This window comes from Sylvia atricapilla, chromosome 20 (genome assembly GCF_009819655.1).
Source record: "Sylvia atricapilla isolate bSylAtr1 chromosome 20, bSylAtr1.pri, whole genome shotgun sequence".
In the NCBI taxonomy this organism is placed as follows: Eukaryota; Metazoa; Chordata; class Aves; order Passeriformes; family Sylviidae; genus Sylvia; species Sylvia atricapilla.
In genome coordinates, this window is record NC_089159.1 from 8,202,838 (window position 1) to 8,222,727 (window position 19,890).

A 19,890-nucleotide genomic window follows, 5' to 3' on the forward strand; every position below is an offset into this window, starting at 1 on the left:
CACATGCACAGTCAGCCAGGGCAGCGGCTGAGACCCCATCCCTGGAGGAGAGATTTATGAAACATGTGTTTAGGGAATATAGGGTCAGGATTCAGGAGGCAGTTTAATCTGGGCTCGCAGGAATTAAACCCTCGCCAAATTATACTGTTTTTTAAACTTGATAAAAAAAGAGGCCACAAACCACTCAGCCCGTGTTCTCTCCCTCCCGGGCCCCACCAAAGAGGCCGGGAACGGTCATCAATGGCGAGCGGCCCCTGCACAAGCAGCACCGCCCGCCCGCTTCGCGCTCAGGAGAGAACACGCCGCTCCTCCTCGTGGTTTGTGACGCCGGTCAGGAGCGATCACTCTCCTCTAGTGACCAACTACAGAAATGATCCCTGAAAGTATAGTCTTAACCCGACACCGCCGCCAGCGCGGCCCCCACACACCGACACCGGCACACAGCACACGGCGATCCCCACACCGCCGCCCAGGACACTCCGGGACGGGCCGGCGCGGCCCCGCCGAGCCCCCGCGGCCGCGGGAGCGCGCCCCGAGAGCGCCCGCGCCCCGCGGAACGGCCGCGCGTGGCGGCGTGCGGGACACGCCCCCTGATTAGCATATTCCGCACTGGCTGGCCAATCAGACGCGTTCCTGAAGCCTGGCGGCCGCGCGGCCCCGCCCCCGCTCTCCCCCCCCGCCAAGAGAAGTGACGCTGCCGCCGCAAGTCGGGCTGTCGCAGCTGTCGCGACACGACACAAGGGACGGGCATCGCCTGTGTTCTCGCTGCTCTGGCGAACAGAGCAGAGCCCCGGTACCAACACTGGCAGCACGGCACGGTTGCCGCCGGGACGGGCGCTGGCTCCCGGCCTCTCCTGACGCTTCCAGGGTGGCGGTCATGGACCAGAAAGAACAACCGCACAGGGCACTGCTTAATGAATTCGGGCCTTTCCATCTCCGGGCTCAGCCAGAGCACCACGGACCCACACCACAGCCGAATGCACGGTACAAAGAGCCCAACACGCAGCAGTTTCTCTCTAAACCCCAGCAGAATTTGTAGCCTGACCGACAGGGACTTCCACAAGTGATGAAAGGGAAATCCGGAACAGGCTCCCCTTAGTCCCATTTTGCTCTCTGATCATCACCGTTCATCAGAGACAACGCTGCACCCACAAGTCCCCTTGCCCTGCACTAACGGATGGGTGGAGACTATCATCGGTCTGAACAACCTCATAAAGCCTAAAGCCGTGCGGCTGCTCCATCGCCCACTGCGTGTGACTGCAGCGACAGGCCGGCTGCGTGAACGGGAGCAGGGAAGAGTAAATCCCTGCGCAGGGATTGTCTATCTCGGGTATTACTTTCTCTTTCTTTAAACTTTATAAAAAAAAGAGGCCACAAACCACTCAGCCCGTGTTCTCCCCCTCCCGGGCCCCACCAAAGAGGCCGGGAACGGTCATCAATGGCGAGCGGCCCCTGCACAAGCAGCACCGCCCGCCCGCTTCGCGCTCAGGAGAGAACACCCCGCTCCTCCTCGTGGTTTGTGACGCCGGTCAGGAGCGATCACTCTCCTCTAGTGACCAACTACAGAAATGATCCCTGAAAGTATAGTCTTAACCCGACACCGCCGCCAGCGCGGGGCCCACACACCGACACCGGCACACAGCACACGGCGATCCCCACACCCCCGCCCAGGACACCCCGGGACGGGCCGGCGCGGCCCCGCCGAGCCCCCGCGGCCGCGGGAGCGCGCCCCGAGAGCGCCCGCGCCCCGCGGAACGGCCGCGCGTGGCGGCGTGCGGGACACGCCCCCTGATTAGCATATTCCGCACCGGCTGGCCAATCAGATGCGCGCCCGCCGCTAAGCGCCGCCCCCGCCCAGCCCGGCGCTGGGAACCCGCAGCTCTTCATCAGCACAACCCACTGAGATCCATGATCCTAAAACTGAAACAAAACTGCACCGAGTATTTGGTTCCATGAACAAAATCCCCTGTTCTTATGTGGCCACAAATCTGATTGTCAAATTGCTTAAGCTCTAAACCATACCTTAAGCATTTGGCAATCCTAACGAAACCTTTATTTAAAGAGAATATTCCTACAGCTGACATGCAGAATTTTTGTTTTATAATGCCTCTATCATGTCCTTATGAGTACTTTACTACTAAAATATGAGTTCTCCTTACAATTAACTTATTTTAATATATTTTTTGATCCAAGAACTATTTCCACTTAATAGAAAATGGCACCTATAAAAAAAATTTGTTCATATATTTCACTAAGAACGCTGGATTCTACAAGCAGTCTACTATTTTTTACCAGAAATAAAGCAATACAGGGAAAACTAAATCTTTTCTGCCAGCACTTGTCTAAACTTAGCTTTTACCTTTTTTCAGAAGCTTCTTCACTTTCACATAGTTCCCTTCCCTGACAAACTCATGCAGGTCAGCTTCCAGAGAGTCTCCTTTTATACTTCCAAGCTTGACTGGGCATGGAAATGGGGGAGGGATGGGATGAGCCATCTTCTTTCCTGAACAGAACCGGGAAAAGGTAGGAAATGTCATCAAGCTGTGACGCACCTGAGTGTAAAGAACTTATTTTTGCCTTCAGAACCTGCAGTAGCCTAAAGTTATGTCTGCTTCCAGCAGAAACATCCAGCTATGGAAGTGGAAAACCTGCTGTCTTCCCTAACAGCGCCCTTCGGCCCGGCAGGTGCGGCAGCACAGCGAGAACGGGCGAGGGGACAGGCGGGAGGTGCCAGAACCTGCCAGGAGCAGCGGTCCCTCCGCGGGCACACATCCAGCGGCATTCCCGGCTGGGGAATTCCCGCTCCAGCCCTTTCCCAGAGCCCACGGACACCCGCGGCCCCTCCGCTCACCCGCCGCCGAACGGCCCCGACACGCGGGAACCGCTCCGCGCATGCGCCGCGCCGCTTCGCGCCAGGGCGGGAGGGGCGGGACCATGATGTGAGGGGCGTGGTCTGTGGGCGGGGCCGGCAGCGATCGCCGCTCGCTGGATGTGTCCGGAGAGTGACCGCAGAGTGACCGCAGAGTGACCGGAGCGATCCCGAGCGATCCCGGAGCGATCCGGGCCCTGCCCGGTGCCGCTACATCCCGGCGGCGGTGCCGCCATGCAGCGGGAGGTGGGCACGCTGCCGCTGGCCCCCGCCCTGCGCGCACGCCTCGCCGCCGCCGGCTTCCAGACGGCGCAGGAGCTGCTGGACACCGGCCCCTGCGGCCTGAGCAAAGGTACCGGCGGCGTTCGGCCCCGCGGGGCCTCCCCGGGATCTCCCGGGCCTTCCCCCTGCCGGCCTCCCCGGTGAGGCCTCCGGGAAATGGGCGCAGTCAATAATTTTTTAAAAAGACGATTCTGGTAGAAGATCAGCTGACACCGATGGATGTAAATGAGATGCAGGAAATCGAAAGGATTCTGTTAGGCTCATGCCTCCTCTTCCCCCAGCTTCCTTCTTCTTTTTACTGTGTGGTTTAAACAAAATAAGCCTGTTTGACGTTAGAAAATGGCCTTTTTCAAGGAGTTGGTGGTGATTCCTCCCTGTGAGGGTGTGGAGAAGCTGTGGCTGCTCCTGGATCCCTGGAAGTGTCCAAGGCCGGGTTGGATGAAGCTTTGGGCAACCTGGGACAGTGGAAGGTGTTCCTGCCCATGGCAGGAGTGGAACTGGGTGGTCTTTACTGCCCTTCCAACCCAAACCAGTCTGGGATTTTGATTATTGATAGTTTAATTACCTATGACAATAAAATCACATCATTAGTGCCAGGGCTGTGTGCGTGTTGTAGTGAGAGATGAATATAGATTATTTTGCATCGTGCTGCGGAATCAGTCGCCGCTTATAAACAAATAAAGGTGATGTTTTGTGGTTTTGGCTTCTCTAGAAATTGGAATCTCCAGGGAGGAGGCGCTGGAGGCACTGCAGGTGGTGAGGCAGGAATGTCACGGGGATGCAGCAAGGACGGCTGGGGGATCAGGTGCCACCAGGAAATGCACAGCCCTGGAGCTTCTGGAAGAAGAGCAAACCCAGGGCTTCATCATCACCTTCTGTTCAGCACTGGACAACATCCTGGGAGGTGGAGTGCAGCTGACAAAAATCACCGAGATCTGCGGAGCCCCCGGCGTTGGCAAAACACAGCTGTGGTATTTCATTGTCCTCGGACTTGTGTGCAACCAAGAATCACTTTTTCTTTAACTCAGCTTTTTCACCTTGTCTTGACTGCAATCCCTGGTTCCTCTCCAACATTAGAAACATAGTAATGGTTGTATTATTGTCCCATGTATTCCTCAGCAGGAAGATCACTCCAGCAGTGAGCTGGGCCAGCTCTGGGGTGTAGATACTAACCTGTATTTCTGTTTCCCGTGGCAGCATGCAGCTGGCAGTGGATGTCCAGATCCCGGAGTGCTTCGGGGGCGTTGCTGGAGAAGCTGTGTTCATTGACACCGAGGGGAGCTTTATGGTGGACAGAGTGGTGGACATTGCAGCTGCCTGTGTGCAGCACTGCCACCTCATTGCCGAGGCTCAGCAAGAAGAGGGTACGTTGCTAAGTCATTTCTTTCTGGAGGAGGCAAGGATGGAGTGAAACAAGTGTCTCGTAGGCTGCAGTGTTACTTTTGGAGTGTTTGCTGGCAGCTTTTTATTTCCACCTGTGTGTAGCAACCCTGAACTACATCTGTGTCTGGAGCAGACTGAGCTGGGCTACTTCGAAAATAATTATTTTTCTACATGGTGATTTTGTGAACATTGATCTTGGGCGTTTTGGGTGGCATGTGGGGTTTGAGTGTTTGTCCTTCCTCCTTTCCTCTTTCCTTTCCTTCCTTCCAAATTTTTAGCACCTTAATGGTCATATTTGCAGCACCTTATTGGTCATATTTGCACCTGTTGAGCAAACCTGAGTGTTTTGTTTCAAAACACAGGAACAGGTGAGGGGAAAAAAAAAGGAACAGCAGAATTTTATGGGGCAATGTTGCTGCTGAAGGCCCATGGAATAAATTCCATAGCTGGAATTCAGCTCCTCCATAAAGTCAATAGAGGCAGGCTGCTTTTGCTAAGAGTTTTATTCTCTAAGTCATCAGTCTCTTGGGGATAAGGACACAACTTTTGTGTTACTCATGGAGAATTTATGCACCAAACTTCTGTTTGAACTGAGCTAAAAAGACAGTGTATTAAATGAGTTACTGCCTGTATTTTAAACACAGGATGATTAATAGTCCCTGATGTCCTCTGGTGGTGTTCTGGCTTGAAAATGATTTACTGGAGAAGTTCTTGCTTCAGAAATAAATTTTTCATTGTTGGAGGCCTCCCTTGGAGGCTCTGGTATGTCTGTGTGCAAATGCTGGGATAGCATCTGCTCACCACCTTCCTGACTTTCAAACCAGATGGAAAATATGTTTCCACACTCCTTACCTTGCCTGTTCTGTTTCTGGGGGCTTTGCTGTTGCTATGAGTGGAGGGCAGGGTTTGGTGGGATGATGAAAGTAACAATATGCTCGTACAGACTTCTGACTCATTTACTCATCTGTTTGTTTTGTTCTCAGATCTCAGGAAAGCTTTGGAGACTTTCTCTCTGGAAAATATCCTCTCTCACATCTATTACTTCCGTTGTCGTGACTACACAGAGCTGCTGGCCCAGGTCTACCTCCTGCCAGAATTCCTGGCAGAGCATTCCAAGGTAAGGGTTGTTGCAGGCTTGTCAGGAGGTGTCACTCATCCTCACGCTGAAGATTTTTGTCTGCTGTAGTAACAGGAGTAAACACCTTGGTACCTCGTCAGCTTGGCAGTAAAATATTGGCTGATAGCAGAGTACAAATGTAAAGCCTTCTGCTTGTTTGCCTTTTCCTTCCCATCCCAATTACTCTCAAGAGTAATTTGCTTTTGCCGTCCTCCTGAATTTCCACTCTGAGCTGAGGACACTGGGGCTGTGCTGCCACATGTTCCATTTCTGTGAGCACTGAGTGTGAGTCAGGACAGAACTGCTCCACACAAGAGCCTCGGAGCCAGGGGGTGTGTGGTGACCATGAGGGTGGCATCAGAAAGGCTTGGGCCCCTTTTTTTTTGCCCTAAAAAATCACTGAGGACCAGAAATACCCTGCACCATCCAAGTGACTCTTCTTCTTTTCAGTGCATCTTCTGTTGCTACAAGCAACCAGAGCCTGCAGCTTGACTCTTGGGTGGACTGCAGCCAGAAAGTTTCTTAGTACCTAATGTCTTAGAGAAATGCTATTGTAAGGCAGATTTTCACCACCTCCCCTCCAGATTTCTGGGTTCTGCACTGCAGATCACTCCCTGTCAGGATCTGGGAAATATGACTGTGCCTCGTTCTATCAGAGCACAAATCAGTGTTGGATTAGAGTGTCTTTTGCATATATTCCAGAATTTTTTTCGTTTATGGGAGCTGTTTTGTTCTTGAAAACACAGATGGGAGCCTCACTTTTGCTGGGTGTAGTCTGGTATTCCCCTTTCCCTGCCAGGTACTAACGGTGCCCTGTTGTGTCTGCTCTTGTGGAAAGTACATGGCTTCATTAGCACAGTTCCACTGGGCTGCAGCTCCCTGGAACCATCTGTGCTGATTATCTGGGCTTGGCCTGCAGCCTGAAGTGCTGAAGGTTGCAGGAGAACCACAAGACCTTCTGCTGATTTCCTTGGACAGGCTAGAAGTGACTTGACAGATTGCTCATTGCAGTCCAGCTCTCATTAAAATTAGTCTGATCCCTCTGGAGCCGAGTCTGGGACCACAGGAAGCCTCCAGATTGTAGGGTTTTTTAGGAGAGAGAAAAAGTTGTCGAGGTTTAGAAATAAGAAAGATGTAGAATTAGAGATCCAGATTTGGAAACATGAATTAGTTTGAGATCTTGTTAATAATATGAGAAAGACTGTTAGAAAATATTCTTGTTGTAAAAAACCTAATTCTTTAAGGTCTGCTAGACCCAAGCTGACAGGGACAAGGCAGGTGTTGCTACGCTCCCTTTACACTTTAAATACTTTAAGTTTTCCTGTCTGCTATCTGGGAGAAATTTAACTAAATTGCATCCTACCTGGACATGTTTGTGATAGCCAAGTTATATAACCATGTATACTCTTAGCATGAGTCATGTTTATGCTGTGAAACTGATTGTTCTTAAAGAAATGATACACGAGGAGGATGTACCAGACTTGTGGAAAAGAATTTGTAGGATGGAGGGAAAATGAGAATATGATTAATGTCTTCTTTTAATCCAAATTATTTAATCTTCTTTTGCAAATGAGGGTTGGGGTGTTTTTTTTCAGTTGGAGGCCCAGGACCATTTCACAGTGAGGTCTGTGCAGATTTCTATGTTCCAATCAGAAAGACACTTCCCAGTAAGGAGTTAAATCAGTAATGCAAAAAAAATCAGTTTTTTTTCTGTTGTTTCCACTTTGTTATCTTGTGCAGTAATGCAAGAACTTGTAGACACCAAAGATTTGAGTAACATCTAAACATGCAGGCACTGTAAGACCATCCATCTCCCTCCTGAATTTCAGACTTGGGTCATCAAAACAGCCACAACAAATGAAGTTAGAATAAATCAAACTCCCAGACTAATGTTTATACAGTGTCTTGAGGGTGATGAGCCAGCAGCTGCAGCGTGCTCTGACTTCAGCTAATGATTGCTACGAAAGGAATAATTCAGCAAAGCAAACATCTTGAGGCAAGATAGATCCTCAGCCCCAGTGCAGTGTGCCTGGAATATGTTTAGGCATCTGTTAAACTCAATGTTTCCAAGTCACATCACTGATAACAGCTGAGTTATCTCTACCGTGGCTCCAGAGAGCCTGAATTCTGATTTTGATTTGGATTTAATTGTTGAGGGAGAAGGTGAATTAATTGCTGTTTGTGGAGAGTTGACTGAAGTTCAGTTCTGCTGTTTAATGATTATTTTCTCCAGCTGCTGCTCTGCAAGGCTTTCAGCCCAGCTTTGCCAGTCGTGTTCACCTGAGGACGAAATAAAACATTCCAGTGCACTTAAAACCAGCTCCTGCTGCTTTTTGTCATGTTTTTATAGGCTGGTAATGGCAGTTTTTTATCTTTTCTCCTGCCTTTAGGTCCGGCTGGTGGTGATTGATGGGATTGCCTTTCCCTTCCGCCACGACTTCGAGGACCTGTCCCTGCGCACGAGGCTGCTCAACGGGCTGGCACAGCAGCTCATCATCATTGCCAACGACCACAGATCAGCTGTGAGTCCAGGCCAGGCTGAAATCCCAAAAAATAATGCTAGTTTTTTGTTGTTTTTTTTACTAAGGATTAAGGAGATGTGATTCGCTATTATCTCTAAATAGCAGAATAAAACTGCCGTGATGCGCTCTGCATTCACTCTTGCTAGTTGGTAAATACAGAGGGATCACAAAGGCAAAACGCTTAAAAAGGTGGGAAATTCCTAAAATTTACATCAACAGCATCCTATGGATCTTAATTAAATTGGTAGCATGGCATTTCTGGTGTTGTTTGCCATCATCTCCAGTGATTTGGTTGGACAAGGAACGCTCCTGTGGTGCCTGTACCTACAAAAATACCTCGGAGCGTTCAGCAGTTCCAACACAACTTTCCACTCTCTGTTTAAAAATAAACGATGGTTTTCGCCTTCCTAGGGAGGAAAACCACTTTATCTGCTGGATTGGCCTCCTCTTCTGGCATCCATGGAAACCCAGAGCCTCCTTCCTGGGCATTGTTCCTACGTCACTGGCGGTCTGGAGGCAGCAGACCCGCAGCCAGCAGATGGCACTGGGAAGCTGCAGCTGTTCCAGAAGTTGTTTTGGAAGTCTCTGGCAGCTCAGAGAGGCATTGTTCAGGAATTGGAGCTTCCCCAGCCCTCAAAATGGTGCTCGTGGCTCTAACAGTGTCCAGGTGACTTGTGACCTTGTCACCCACAACTCTCTTGGTGCGGTTGGCTTTTTGTTCCGAGCTGCTAAAAATAAAACAACTCTTGTGCTTCCTGTGGGAGCTGTGGGAAGAGCCCAGCATTCCCAAAGTGTCCTGACACGAGCTGTGGAGCTCCTTCCTGCTGCTCTGGGCACCAGGGAGATGATGTTCCAGGGTCTGCACAGCCTCAGGTTTCCTGAGTGCTTTCCCCCATAACTTGGTACCTGTGACCTTGAGCAGCAGCTGCTGTCATTGGACAGCGTTTTCCTTTGGTCAAGGATAAAATATACAAATCATTTCTCCTGAACCAGGGAGCAAGTTAGTACAAAGTTGCTACATAAACTCTTGCTAAAGGAATCAGAGCTTCAGGAATGGTTTTGCTTGGATTGGCCCTGTTGTTAGTGGTGTCTGAGTTAGTTCCATAGGCTGTGAGCAGGCTAAATCCAGCCTGCATGCCAGGGATTGCTTGTCAGGCAGCTCTGGATGCTCTAATATGGTAGGAAGTCAGATCCTAAAGCTGGCCTGGGAGTGAGGATGCCCAGCCCTTCTCCAGCAGGGAGGTGAGGAGGCTATTTGGGGCTGTTACCATGCACTTGTGATGAGTTACTTCTCTAAAATGTGCAATATCTGTGCTGGACTCTCAGCTGTGTGAATGTTTCAGGGTGTGCTCAGTTGGAACAGTTTGCTCTCACACACTTCTCTGAACTGCTTCAGCAAGAATCCTCTGGGCATGTCAAACAATGGAACTCTCTAGGGTCTTAGATGGGTACAATTTTTAATTTTTAATGAACTTTGTCATTAATATTCCTGGCTCTTCGCTGTCTCACCCACCCCCACTTCTACCAGGGATCTAACCTAGACTGTCTGTGAGCCTCCCACAAGTGATTGGGGCTGCGAAAACACTCCCCCACTCTGTCTGTTCACTTCCATTCTGCTTTGTGTTGTACCCACTTGGGCGTTTTTAGACTACAAGGCACAGAAACTCAGTTAATCACCAGGCTAATGCCCATTGTGAGCACCACCACCAAGTTCATTGACTCCAGGGAGGGCTGGCTCCTCATGGAGGGCCAGTGCAAGTCACCTGCAGCTAAACACAGATTTAAACAGCATTTAGGACAAATGCTGTGGGATAAATAAGTTGTGTGGAGCTTGCCTCTCTTGGGGAGGGAGAAATTGAGATTTCTTTAAAGTCTTGAGTGAAAGAAATCTCCCATTCAAACTGAAAATACATTTTGCAGGGTTCTCTTAATTAGTTTTGAAAAGATGAGGCACCTTGACAGTTTTTCCCCATCACAGTTGCCAAGAGTTTTGCCTGAGTAACTGTTTCATCAGTAAAAGCTTTTTTTGAAAATTCCCTCTCTTCCCTCCCACCAGTAACCTGATTTCCAGGAGATTTTCTTATTTCTTTGCTTCTGTTTCCTCTTTTAGGTAGTTCTGACAAACCAAATGACAACAAGGATTGGACAAAGCCAGTCCACGTTGGTACCTGCTTTAGGTAAGTGTTTGGCTTTGAGCTGAAAATTAATATATGAGTTCCTTTCCCTTGGCTTTATGTACAAAGAAAAATCATCCCAAAAATGTACCTGGGAGCAGTAGACCTCTAGCAGGGATGTGGTGAGGAGAAGGTTAAATCACTCAAAAAAGAACCCAGTTTAATGGTTGCATACCCCAAACTAAACTGCAATTTCCTAAATTCCCTGAGACCCATTCACTGCCTCTCCCAAACAGTTAAAATTCTTTATTTTCCCATTACCCTTGAACGTGTCCCATTAATTATTTGCAAAGGCATTTCATATTTGCTGTATCATTGGAATTCTCTGCATTTATGATGTAGAGGGAAGTTCTGTGTGGGATCCTCAGGCACAGCCTGCCCTGAGCCAGGTTAAAGATTTTTTTTTTTTCCAGGCTGCTCAATTTTGCCCTGTAATGAGCAGATACCTCATCCATGCCTTTCTGCTGCAGTCACAGGGGAAAATAAAACTGTTCTGAAGTGGAGATTTCTACAAATTAAGGAAAAGTTCAGCATTTAAATCTTATTTCAGGCTGTAGCTTTGCATTATTTTATGATTCACTTAGAGGGCACAAATTCTTCAGTTTCTGTGAGCTAAGTGATGATTCCCTTGCTCTGGAGAGGAGAGAGAAGGGGACAGTACAAAGGCAAAGACATTCCCAGAGTCTGTACAGGCACCAAACCATTTGGCAGAGATTTGGGGTAAAATGAGCAAACACAGCCCGTCTCCTGCAGGATTGTGAAGAACGTGGAATTTGGAGCTGTGCAGGCAGACCCAGCTCCCAGGATCTGACCCTTTTTGTCAGTTTTGCCTCTTGCTCTCTGATGGATTATTTTTGGCAGCCTCTCTGGCTACAAACTCAATTAAAGCTAATAGAGTCTGTCTTTTTTCACTGGCCAGCATTGTTTGGGAGCTGTTGTGTTTATTGAGTCATGGGGACAGTAAAGAATGTGAAGACATTCAGGGGAGGTTATAATTCCCAGATATCCTGCCTTGCCTTGTGCATATTTTCTTTCACAAACAATTAATTTGACATGACCTCCTGTGGAGCTGACTGTGACTCTCCCCAGTGTGTGTGACTGCAGCATTGTTAAACTGAGCAGTGTGAACTCTTCCAAAAATGCAACTTGGTACCAGTGGGGAAAATACTTAACCAAGTGGCTTTGATGCTCTGAAGAGATGGTGCTTCAAAAGTCTCATCATAAAGGCTAAAGAACCTCCCATTCCTCCATGGTTTGCTGTAGCCAAAGGAGCTGTTGAGAGAGGGGTTAGCAGCAAACCCCCAAGTAAAATCAGTGAACTGGGTTTTTCCCCCCATTGATTGATAAGCCTGAGAAACAGCTTTTTCATGAAAGCATTAATCTCTAAACTCTTATTCAGCTCCTGAGCAGAAGGGAAGATCTTAATTATGAGGAAAGAAAAAAAAAAAGGGAAGAAAAAAGCACAGATGCTGCAAGGTATTAAGTCCGGAGCTTTATGAAAGAGACAGCTTTCTTTCCCACTAGTGATAGCTAAGCTGGGTGTTCCTAGACATTTCTACTAAATATATTTAGAAAGGAGGTCAAATATTAATCTACAGACAGTTCAACTCAGAAATATCTCATTTCACAGTAGCATTTTTCACTCATATTCAATGCAGCTGGAAATGTGCTGGTGTGGAATTTGTAGCCATTGTAAAAAGTGTTTTGATCTCTGCCTCTGAGCCATTTCTGAGAGCCAAAATCTTTAATCCCAACTCAGATATAGTGGAGCAAGGTCTGGCAAGATGCCTAGAGGGTCTAGGTCTTCATTACAGTGGGATCATTTTCTTTTTTCCCTTCTCTGTGCTCTAATAAATACCAGAGCACGGGGGGCACGAGGGGCTGGGGATGTGAGGGAGACCAGGGAGGGGTGGACAGGAAAGGGCAGGTGGACAGGGGAGACTTGACTGGTTTAAAATGCAATCCATCTTTGGCCTGCTGACAGGGATAAACAGAGGAAAAAGCACCCAATAAAGATGTCTGTGCATTGACTTGTGGTCAGGTGTGAGCTGAAACAGTGGGACTGAGGCCCTGGAGCAGGATAAAACCCCAAACTTCCTTTTCTCTTGCCACCGCACCTCCCTGCTCCTTGCTTTTGGTTGTGTTATTTTGCATTTTGCTGTCAGAAGCAGAAAACTGCTTCAGGGGCCCTTAATACTTTAATAATCATTGACTTTCTCCCAAAGCTGGTATCCCAAAGGGACTGATGTTTGCTCATAATTATGCCTGAGAGACAGAATATCGCAGTTCTGAAGTAGGATTTAGACCTCCTCACCAGACTTCTTCAGTAGTAATTAGACAAATCTCTTCAAACTCCCTCTATTTCCAAGACTTGGCTAACACTTGTCCTTTATTAGGCATCCATAATTTTTTTTCTACAAATATGGAAGTATCAAGATTTCCATGAAATACACAGGCTTCAGAGGTTATTCCTTATCTCGGTGTATTTGTTGTGAAATCCTTGCAAGTATGAAAAAGGTGTGATGCATCTCTGCAAGAAAAGCATATTTTGTTTAAATCATGGGGTTTTTTTTTGAAGATTAATTTCATTTCAGCTTGCTGATGGCGGTGGTAAGAGATAATGATCTGTCACTTTCTGTTCCTCAGGAGAAAGCTGGGGACACGCTGCCACCGTCCGTTTAATCTTCCACTGGGACAACAGTCAGAGGTGAGGGAAAACGGGAGGAAAATCCATATAAATACAACTGTGGCACTGGAGGATCTTTCAAACTGCCCATGGGGGGCCAAACAGGGGGTTGAATTTGGCTCCTGGCCTTGCTCTGCCACATCCCAGGCTCAGGAATTGTCTCCTCCAGGCTGGGACAGTGTGGGCTGAGCTGTCAGCTCCTCCTCCCCACCGTGGTGGGTTCTTCCTGACAAGATGCCATGGTTTATAAAAGTGTAACACCCTAATGGCAGCTGTTCACACACAGGGATTTAGGATGTGGTGCCTGAGTAGAAAATTTCTTTTACTAGCTGCATTTTGCAAGATAGGGTTGGGTTTTTTTTTTGAACAAAACTCTTCTTCTCATTTTAATGTGAATTTTTGCCAGAGACTCAGTGCAAGTACTGAGCTGGTGGGTTAACAAGGTGATTTTTATGTCTGAAGAGGTGCAATTTCAACAGTTTCATTATAGAGAACCTCCCACTCTTCCATGGTTAGTTGTAGCCACTATAATGTCTTTGAGAAGAATTTTTTTTGCTTCAATGTTTTCATCCCCAGTCAATCTAAAGGCAGAGATGCCAAAGAAGGCTTTAAAGTCACCTGGCCAGTGACCCTCAGGACAGGCTGCTGACCCTGAGCTTCAGGGGTTGAACCTTCTAAAACCAGTGTACAATTCTGTTTGTTGCAATGAAATCTCTGTTTCCTGGTTCTTTTTTCCCCTTTCTATATTGCAAGGTCACTTCTCTTTCCTGGTCAGTTAAATTTGTCCTGTATGTATAATATCACCATGTAGCAGTTTGAGATTAAGGAGCCGTGCTGCAATTCCCTAATCTTGTGCAAACAGTGAGCAAAAATGCTGCTGGAATGTTGTTGTGCTTGTTGAATTTGAAAGAAAAATGCAGTGACACTTTCTTGGGGAGTTTTGTTTTTAAATCCTATATTTGAAGGCAATGCAGGATGATTACAGCAGGCTGTTTAATTTGGAATTAAATTAACATCACTGATTAGTTAACAGTCTTTTTAGGACAAGTTGCATCAACATAATGATTGCAGAGTGAACAAAAGTTAATTTTATATATGAAAAGAACTTTTTTTTTTCTTCTGCAACAGAGCTAGGAAGGCTACAGATAGAAGCTGCAGAAAACAAGTCAAGGAGAGACAAACCTGGCTTATCTGCTGATGTAAATCTGCAGCTGATGTGGAGTGGGGCCTGCAGAAAGAGCCATTCTGGATACAACTGTAAAAGCAGAAATAGCTCAGTGCTGTCTTATTTTCGCACAGGCTGCCTATAGCTGATGATCCATTGTGGTTTTTGTTGGTTTTGTATCAGGTTTTTGAGGCACAAAGATCGTTTGAGGATCCATTTGACTTTTAAAAAAATATTTTTAAAATATGCTCTGTCCAACTCTGATACCTGTCTCCTCCTTTCTCTCTACTACTGAAAATGTCAGAGCTTAATTCTGAGGGTTCTCTTTGCTGGGAGGAAAGACTGTTGAGTCAGAGGCTCCAGCTGAGCTCTTGTGAAAGCCTGGCTTCTGCAGCTCCAGATTTGGGCAATTTTGTGAAGTATAACCCAGCATTGGAGTGTTCAGAGGAATTCCCTGTGTAGCTAACATGAAGTGGCAGCGTTCCTCAGGCTGTAATTACGTGCTCTCTAATAGAATGGCACCTCAGGGAGGAAAAAACCCCCCGAAAATAATTAACAGGATTTTTTGGCAGGGTGTCTTGCTGGAGAGAGCAGAACACTTTTTAGATTGGCTTATGTAAGTGTGAGTTTTGGGGAGGTGGGCATGGTGCAGCCCTGACAAGGGTTGAAAACCCCTTTCTTTATGAGCTGCTTTGCATTTTTTTTTTCTCTGTGTTATGCAAGCATCTACTGTAGAACACAAATCCAGGTGTATTGCTTAGAGTCTAAATGAAGCAAATCAGGGAAGTGTCAGAGGAGAAATTAAAGGGAAACTATTTTCTCAAGGTTGTGCTGTGTGTCAGTGGCAAGGGCAGGCTTAGAAATAGAACATCTCCAGCCTCTGGGTTATATTGACAGGCTTGTGAAATCTCTGGAAAAAGCCTCCCTAGAAGTCCTGAAATTCTTGAAGGTCTCTCCCAGCTTTGAGAGGTCAAAGAACAAGTGATTAATGGAGTAGGGAAGAGTTGTGCTCAAAACCTTTTTTGTTTGCATTTTAAGAAAGTGACATTTGGAATTAATTCATGATGAATATTGTTCCAAAAATGTCATCAAACACTGTGATGAAACAAGGCTAATTAATCATTCACTCTTTTTAGTAGGTCTAGATTGTGTTTGAGCTGACAGGTCATGTAAGGATGGGAATCCACAGTTTGAATGACCTATATGAAAATACATCCCTAAGAATTCCACTGGTGCTGTAGGGAAACTCGGGGTTGGTCACTGGGCTGTTAGGAATTGTTATTACTGTGTTAATTAACCATAATTACCTGGGGTTTGTTTCCCCAGGCTGGCCACGTTGTACAAATCACCGAGTCAGAAGGAGTCCACCATAGCCTATCACATCACAGTGAGTATTCCTTTGGGGATGGGGATTCACAGGTGGGGGCACACTGGAAAGGGATTTTCAGACAAATCTGAGAATGCTCTTTGCTTTCTTAGTGTTTCTTTCAGCTGCCTTCTGAAGGGAAGCAATAATACTGGGATATCTCTAGATTTGGGGATAAATTGCTCTTTTTCCTTTTAGAAAAATGACGCAGCGTTTTGTCCACTCAAAGTTAAAATACTTTTGATTTCCAGATCAAACTTTCAGGCAGCCTGTCCCCATCTGCTCTGCTGATGGTGCTGCTCATTTTATCTGCCCCTGATGTTAACTTTTGGCCCAAGTGCAGTTACCAAGAATGATCTGAGCCTTCATTTTGGGAGACCTGAACCATTTTCTCCCTGCTCAGGCAGGGTGTGATTTCTCAGGTTTGCATCTGTTCCAGCTGAGTTCATCTTTTTAGGATGAGGATGACCATAATTAAACCTGGTATTCCAGGGGCCTCACCAGTGCTTTTTTCCCATAGGTATTTCCCCATCTCTGCTTTATGTGTGGTATAACCCACGTTGGTTTATCCTACACTGACCCTGCACCCAGCCAATATACAGAGATTTTTCTCTTCTGTCCCTATCATAGAAGGAGCTTCCAGCTTATGGCTGGAGTCCTTATTCATCCTTACTTAAATCCTGTGATTATTTCCTATTGTGGAGTGCTTAGATACATATTAATGAGAAGAGATGCTGCCTAAGCTGTATTTAGGTTTAAAAAGACAGCGCCACTCAACCCTTACATCCTCAAATGTCACATCCATAGGTACAATTCCATAACTATTTGCTACGTGTCCTCATGGAAACACGTTGCCATAGTATTTTCTGCAGATTTTAATGCTGCCATCAGATGAGATCCTCAAACTTTCAAACAGAAATCAGATTTTTTTTCCCCCCACTCCTGATTGTATTTACCTGGACAGAAGAAATACTGCAAATATATACTTTTACAAAGACTGTAAATGGGACTACATCCCAAGGTTGTCTGGATCATGTGATGTGAGTCCTTTTTTTCTCCAGCTGACAAACAGATGGATTTTATCTCAGACAGTTTAATTGCCTTTTTCTTTCAGTTTTATAAGCACCATAAAACAGTTATGCTCTCTTCTGTGTGAGTGCACACTATCTTGAAATAGAGTTGAGAGTGAATCTAAGATAAGTTAAAATTTAAGATTATCTCTGTGTTTTTTCCCTTAATCCTGATGAATTGCTTCAGCAGATGATTTCTTTTAGTAAAACATGTATTATCCCCATTTCTTTCATGAAATTCAGGTCTGAGAACAGTCTGCTGTTGTCATTCCATAGTTAAATTGAAAAATGTCAATACATGTCCAGTGTTTCCAAGTCAGAGTTGTGTATAACCAGCATACAAAAAAAGATATTTTAAAAAGTTAATGAATTCATTAGGAGTCAGAAATGTGCAGATGAGGTGCATTGGTGCCATTGGCAAAGTGGCTGCTCAGTACCCATGAGCTGATGAAATGTGTAAATTCATGAGTGAGCTCTGGGATTTTTTTATCCCTGTCCTTTCCAGCACACTGGAGTCAGTCACCACTCTGAGGGGGCTGTGGAACTCCTCTCCCATGAAATCCTTTCTTCCAAAGACTGGTAAGGATTCATTCTTAAATGCAGAGTACAGAAATGGAAATTGATTTATGCACAAGGGAGTAAAGTAGCTCGGCTGATTCACCTGAATTTCCCAGGAATGTGACCTGATTATTTCATAGTGAAAGACAGAGACTCAGGATCTAAATTCCGGGTAGGAATTGTGTTTCCCTGTGCTGTGGAGGGTCTGCCAGGCCAGCAATGGGAGCACTGCTCAGGCAATAAACACATCTACCCTTGCCAGTCTTGCTGCAGAGGGTGTAAATCCAGAGGACATTAAGGAACAATTCAAAATGACAGAAGACTGAGCTTTGTCCTTGGTTCCAAGCAGCCACATCCTCACCATCTGAAACCCACTACCAAACCTCACAAATATTCATAAAATTCTTGTATTTTCAAGGTGCCTGCCTGTAACCAAGTGCAAGACATCCATCCTGGGCAGCCTGCTTTATGTTCTGGCCCTTTATAACCCTTGGAATGCTTTCACTGGGAGTCAGCATTCTGGATTAAGTGGATACTTGGCTACAGCTCCACCTTTGTGCCTCAGGGAAATGGCAGAGATTAGATGCAGTGAAACATTAAACTTGAAGATTCCCCATTATGCTCTTTAGAATAACACTTGAGTTGCTTATAAATAGCAGAGGGGCTGCACAGATCCTGCCCTTGTAGCACCTCTTGCTGTTTGTTCCTTTAAAAAGCCCGGGTTGGGTGAGGTGAGGCATTCAGAAATAGAAATACAGGGATGGGAGATTTAAACAAGACGTTTTGCTGGGGTTTGGGATTGATCTTGGTGTGGGACACTCTGGCATTTGGGAAGAGTCACGTCTGATGGTAATTCTGCCTGCTTTCCTCACACTGCACCGACCCAAAATGTCAGTGTTCCTGAAACGCTCTTGTCCCCACATTGTCTCTACCTGAGCATTTTGGATCAGCAAAGCAATTCTGGGTTCTGATTAATGCCTTTTCCTCGCTAAGTCTGCACTGAGAGTCTTCACTGAGCTGTCAGCAGTGCTCTCTGCCACAGCATTTGTCTGGAGATGGGAATTCAGAGAGTTGCAGGCTTCACACAACATCTTATCATCTCCATCTGCATCCATGACATGTTTAACTAACTGACTTCGAGATCTTTCGTATTTTAAATTGGTTAAAAATTAAATTGTGAGCTACAGCAACAGAAAATGTGAGTGGTACTAGGCCAGATAGATCACTTCAAGCACTCTCCTGAGCAGCAGCATGTAGTTTTCACTTCTACATTTAGTTTTTGGCAGTCAAAGGTTTTCATCCCATTGTGTCCCATAAATTACTATGCTGGAACAGTCTTTGCAGTCTAGAGACAGATTCAGCTCTGCTGTTCTCTTACAATGTCTCATTGATGTTTTCAGTTCATTAAGTAGGTACATGGAACAAAAATATCCTAGGTTGTAGAAAATTCACAGTTTTGTTTCTGAAAATGACTGAGGCAATTAATCCAGTCATCTCCTTGCTTCTGTGGGAGCTGATGGATTTATCTTTTGATTTATTTAAATAGGCAACATAAGTTAATTTACAGAGAAGCAGTTTTTCATAGCCATAGGGGCGATAAACAGTAAAATGAAAGTGATAGCCTGGTTGGTGAAAATAAAATATCTTTAAAAAAAACCAAAATGAGCAGACATTAGTTGGCACATGTGTTATAAAGTTTGCAGTGCTGAGCTTAACCTGGTCTATAAACATTCTGTGGCAGCTCATCCCAACTAAATGGCAGCATGATCCCTCATTCTGATCTTCTGGGAACTGGTTACTCATGCAGTCTATCCCTACAAGCCTTAGCACATGATTTTCCTTCCATCTTGCAGTCCCATGGCTTCCGAGATGTGCAGCCTCCAGCTGTCACTCACAGCACAGAAGGGCCTGAGCTGAACCCTCGGAAACGGCCACGGACAGAGGAGGAGAAGCAACAGTGATTCCAAAGGGGAGTGTTAAAGACCTGCAGGAGAGCAGTGGCAGAGTGAACCTGCAGCCAAAGGCAGCCTGAGACACTCTCAACTTCAGTTCTTGCTCAGGACTTTATTTCATACCTGCAACGTGCAAATTTTTGTGGCACAAAATTCCTTTGTGTATGGAATAATTATACTTTTATAATAAAAAATATATGTTTTCTATAACAAGCAGCTTCAGCTTTGGGGTTGGGGCTTTTTTTTTTGTTTGGGTTTTTTTCAGGAGGAGGGAGGTGTGCGGGTTACAACTCCATCTTTTCACACTGGGTGAAAAGACAATGAAATGAGAGCCTCTAGCACGGCACATTTAATGACAGGCATGTGGATCAGTCATCTGGCTTTGTGTGTACCTGAATTTTAAGGAGGTTGGATGCAGCACTGTGCTCAGCACAGGCTCAGAGCAGGACACAGGCAGTGGATGCTGGAAGAGAAATGCAGCTTTCAGTGCTACACCAGAGTGGGGCTTTAGCCCTCACCTGCCGCAAAGTCCTTGGTCAAGGACACCCAAAGCTCTGCTCTGAACTCCTCATTTATCCTGTGGTGGCAACAACAGGGAGGAAAGGCTGGATCTGAAGGACAAAGGATTTAATCCAGCACCATAATTTCATGTTCCTGTCTCAGTAAGTGAGAATATTTTACCGTGGCTCAGGCGTGAACCAAACTGCTGCTCAGCCCTGACGTCCACGTCCTTCATTTCATTTCTT

The 19,890-nt window shown here is 46.3% G+C and overlaps 1 protein-coding gene and 2 non-coding genes across 3 annotated transcripts; 1 reads left to right on the top strand and 2 right to left on the bottom strand.

Moving 5' to 3' along the window:
* Positions 1-179: 179 nt before the first annotated feature.
* LOC136370339 (small nucleolar RNA U3) lies at positions 180-393 on the bottom strand. The gene has a single exon (XR_010745149.1). It is a non-coding gene; the product is annotated as a small nucleolar RNA U3 (small nucleolar RNA).
* Positions 394-1,377: 984 nt separating this feature from the next.
* LOC136370351 (small nucleolar RNA U3) lies at positions 1,378-1,591 on the bottom strand. The gene has a single exon (XR_010745161.1). It is a non-coding gene; the product is annotated as a small nucleolar RNA U3 (small nucleolar RNA).
* A 1,462-nt stretch (positions 1,592-3,053) lies between these two features.
* RAD51C (RAD51 paralog C) lies at positions 3,054-19,360 on the top strand. The gene is made up of 9 exons (XM_066333482.1): positions 3,054-3,221; positions 3,864-4,122; positions 4,349-4,515; positions 5,518-5,651; positions 8,042-8,173; positions 10,284-10,350; positions 12,994-13,054; positions 15,525-15,585; positions 19,046-19,360. The coding sequence occupies exons 1-9, from the start codon at positions 3,104-3,106 to the stop codon at positions 19,151-19,153; spliced, it is 1,107 nt and encodes a 368-aa protein (XP_066189579.1). The 5' UTR covers positions 3,054-3,103; the 3' UTR covers positions 19,154-19,360.
* The last annotated feature ends 530 nt before the right edge of the window (positions 19,361-19,890 follow it).

What these genes read in the sequence shown, in the direction of transcription:
- RAD51C (XM_066333482.1), top strand. Translation starts at nt 3,104, where the DNA reads ATGCAGCGGGAGGTGGGCACGCTGCCGCTGGCCCCCGCCCTGCGCGCA. An exon ending in GTTGGCAAAACACAGCTGTG is followed by an intron (nt 4,123 to 4,348) that starts GTATTTCATTGT and finishes TTCCCGTGGCAG; the next exon opens with CATGCAGCTGGCAGTGGATG. An exon ending in CACGTTGGTACCTGCTTTAG is followed by an intron (nt 10,351 to 12,993) that starts GTAAGTGTTTGG and finishes TCTGTTCCTCAG; the next exon opens with GAGAAAGCTGGGGACACGCT.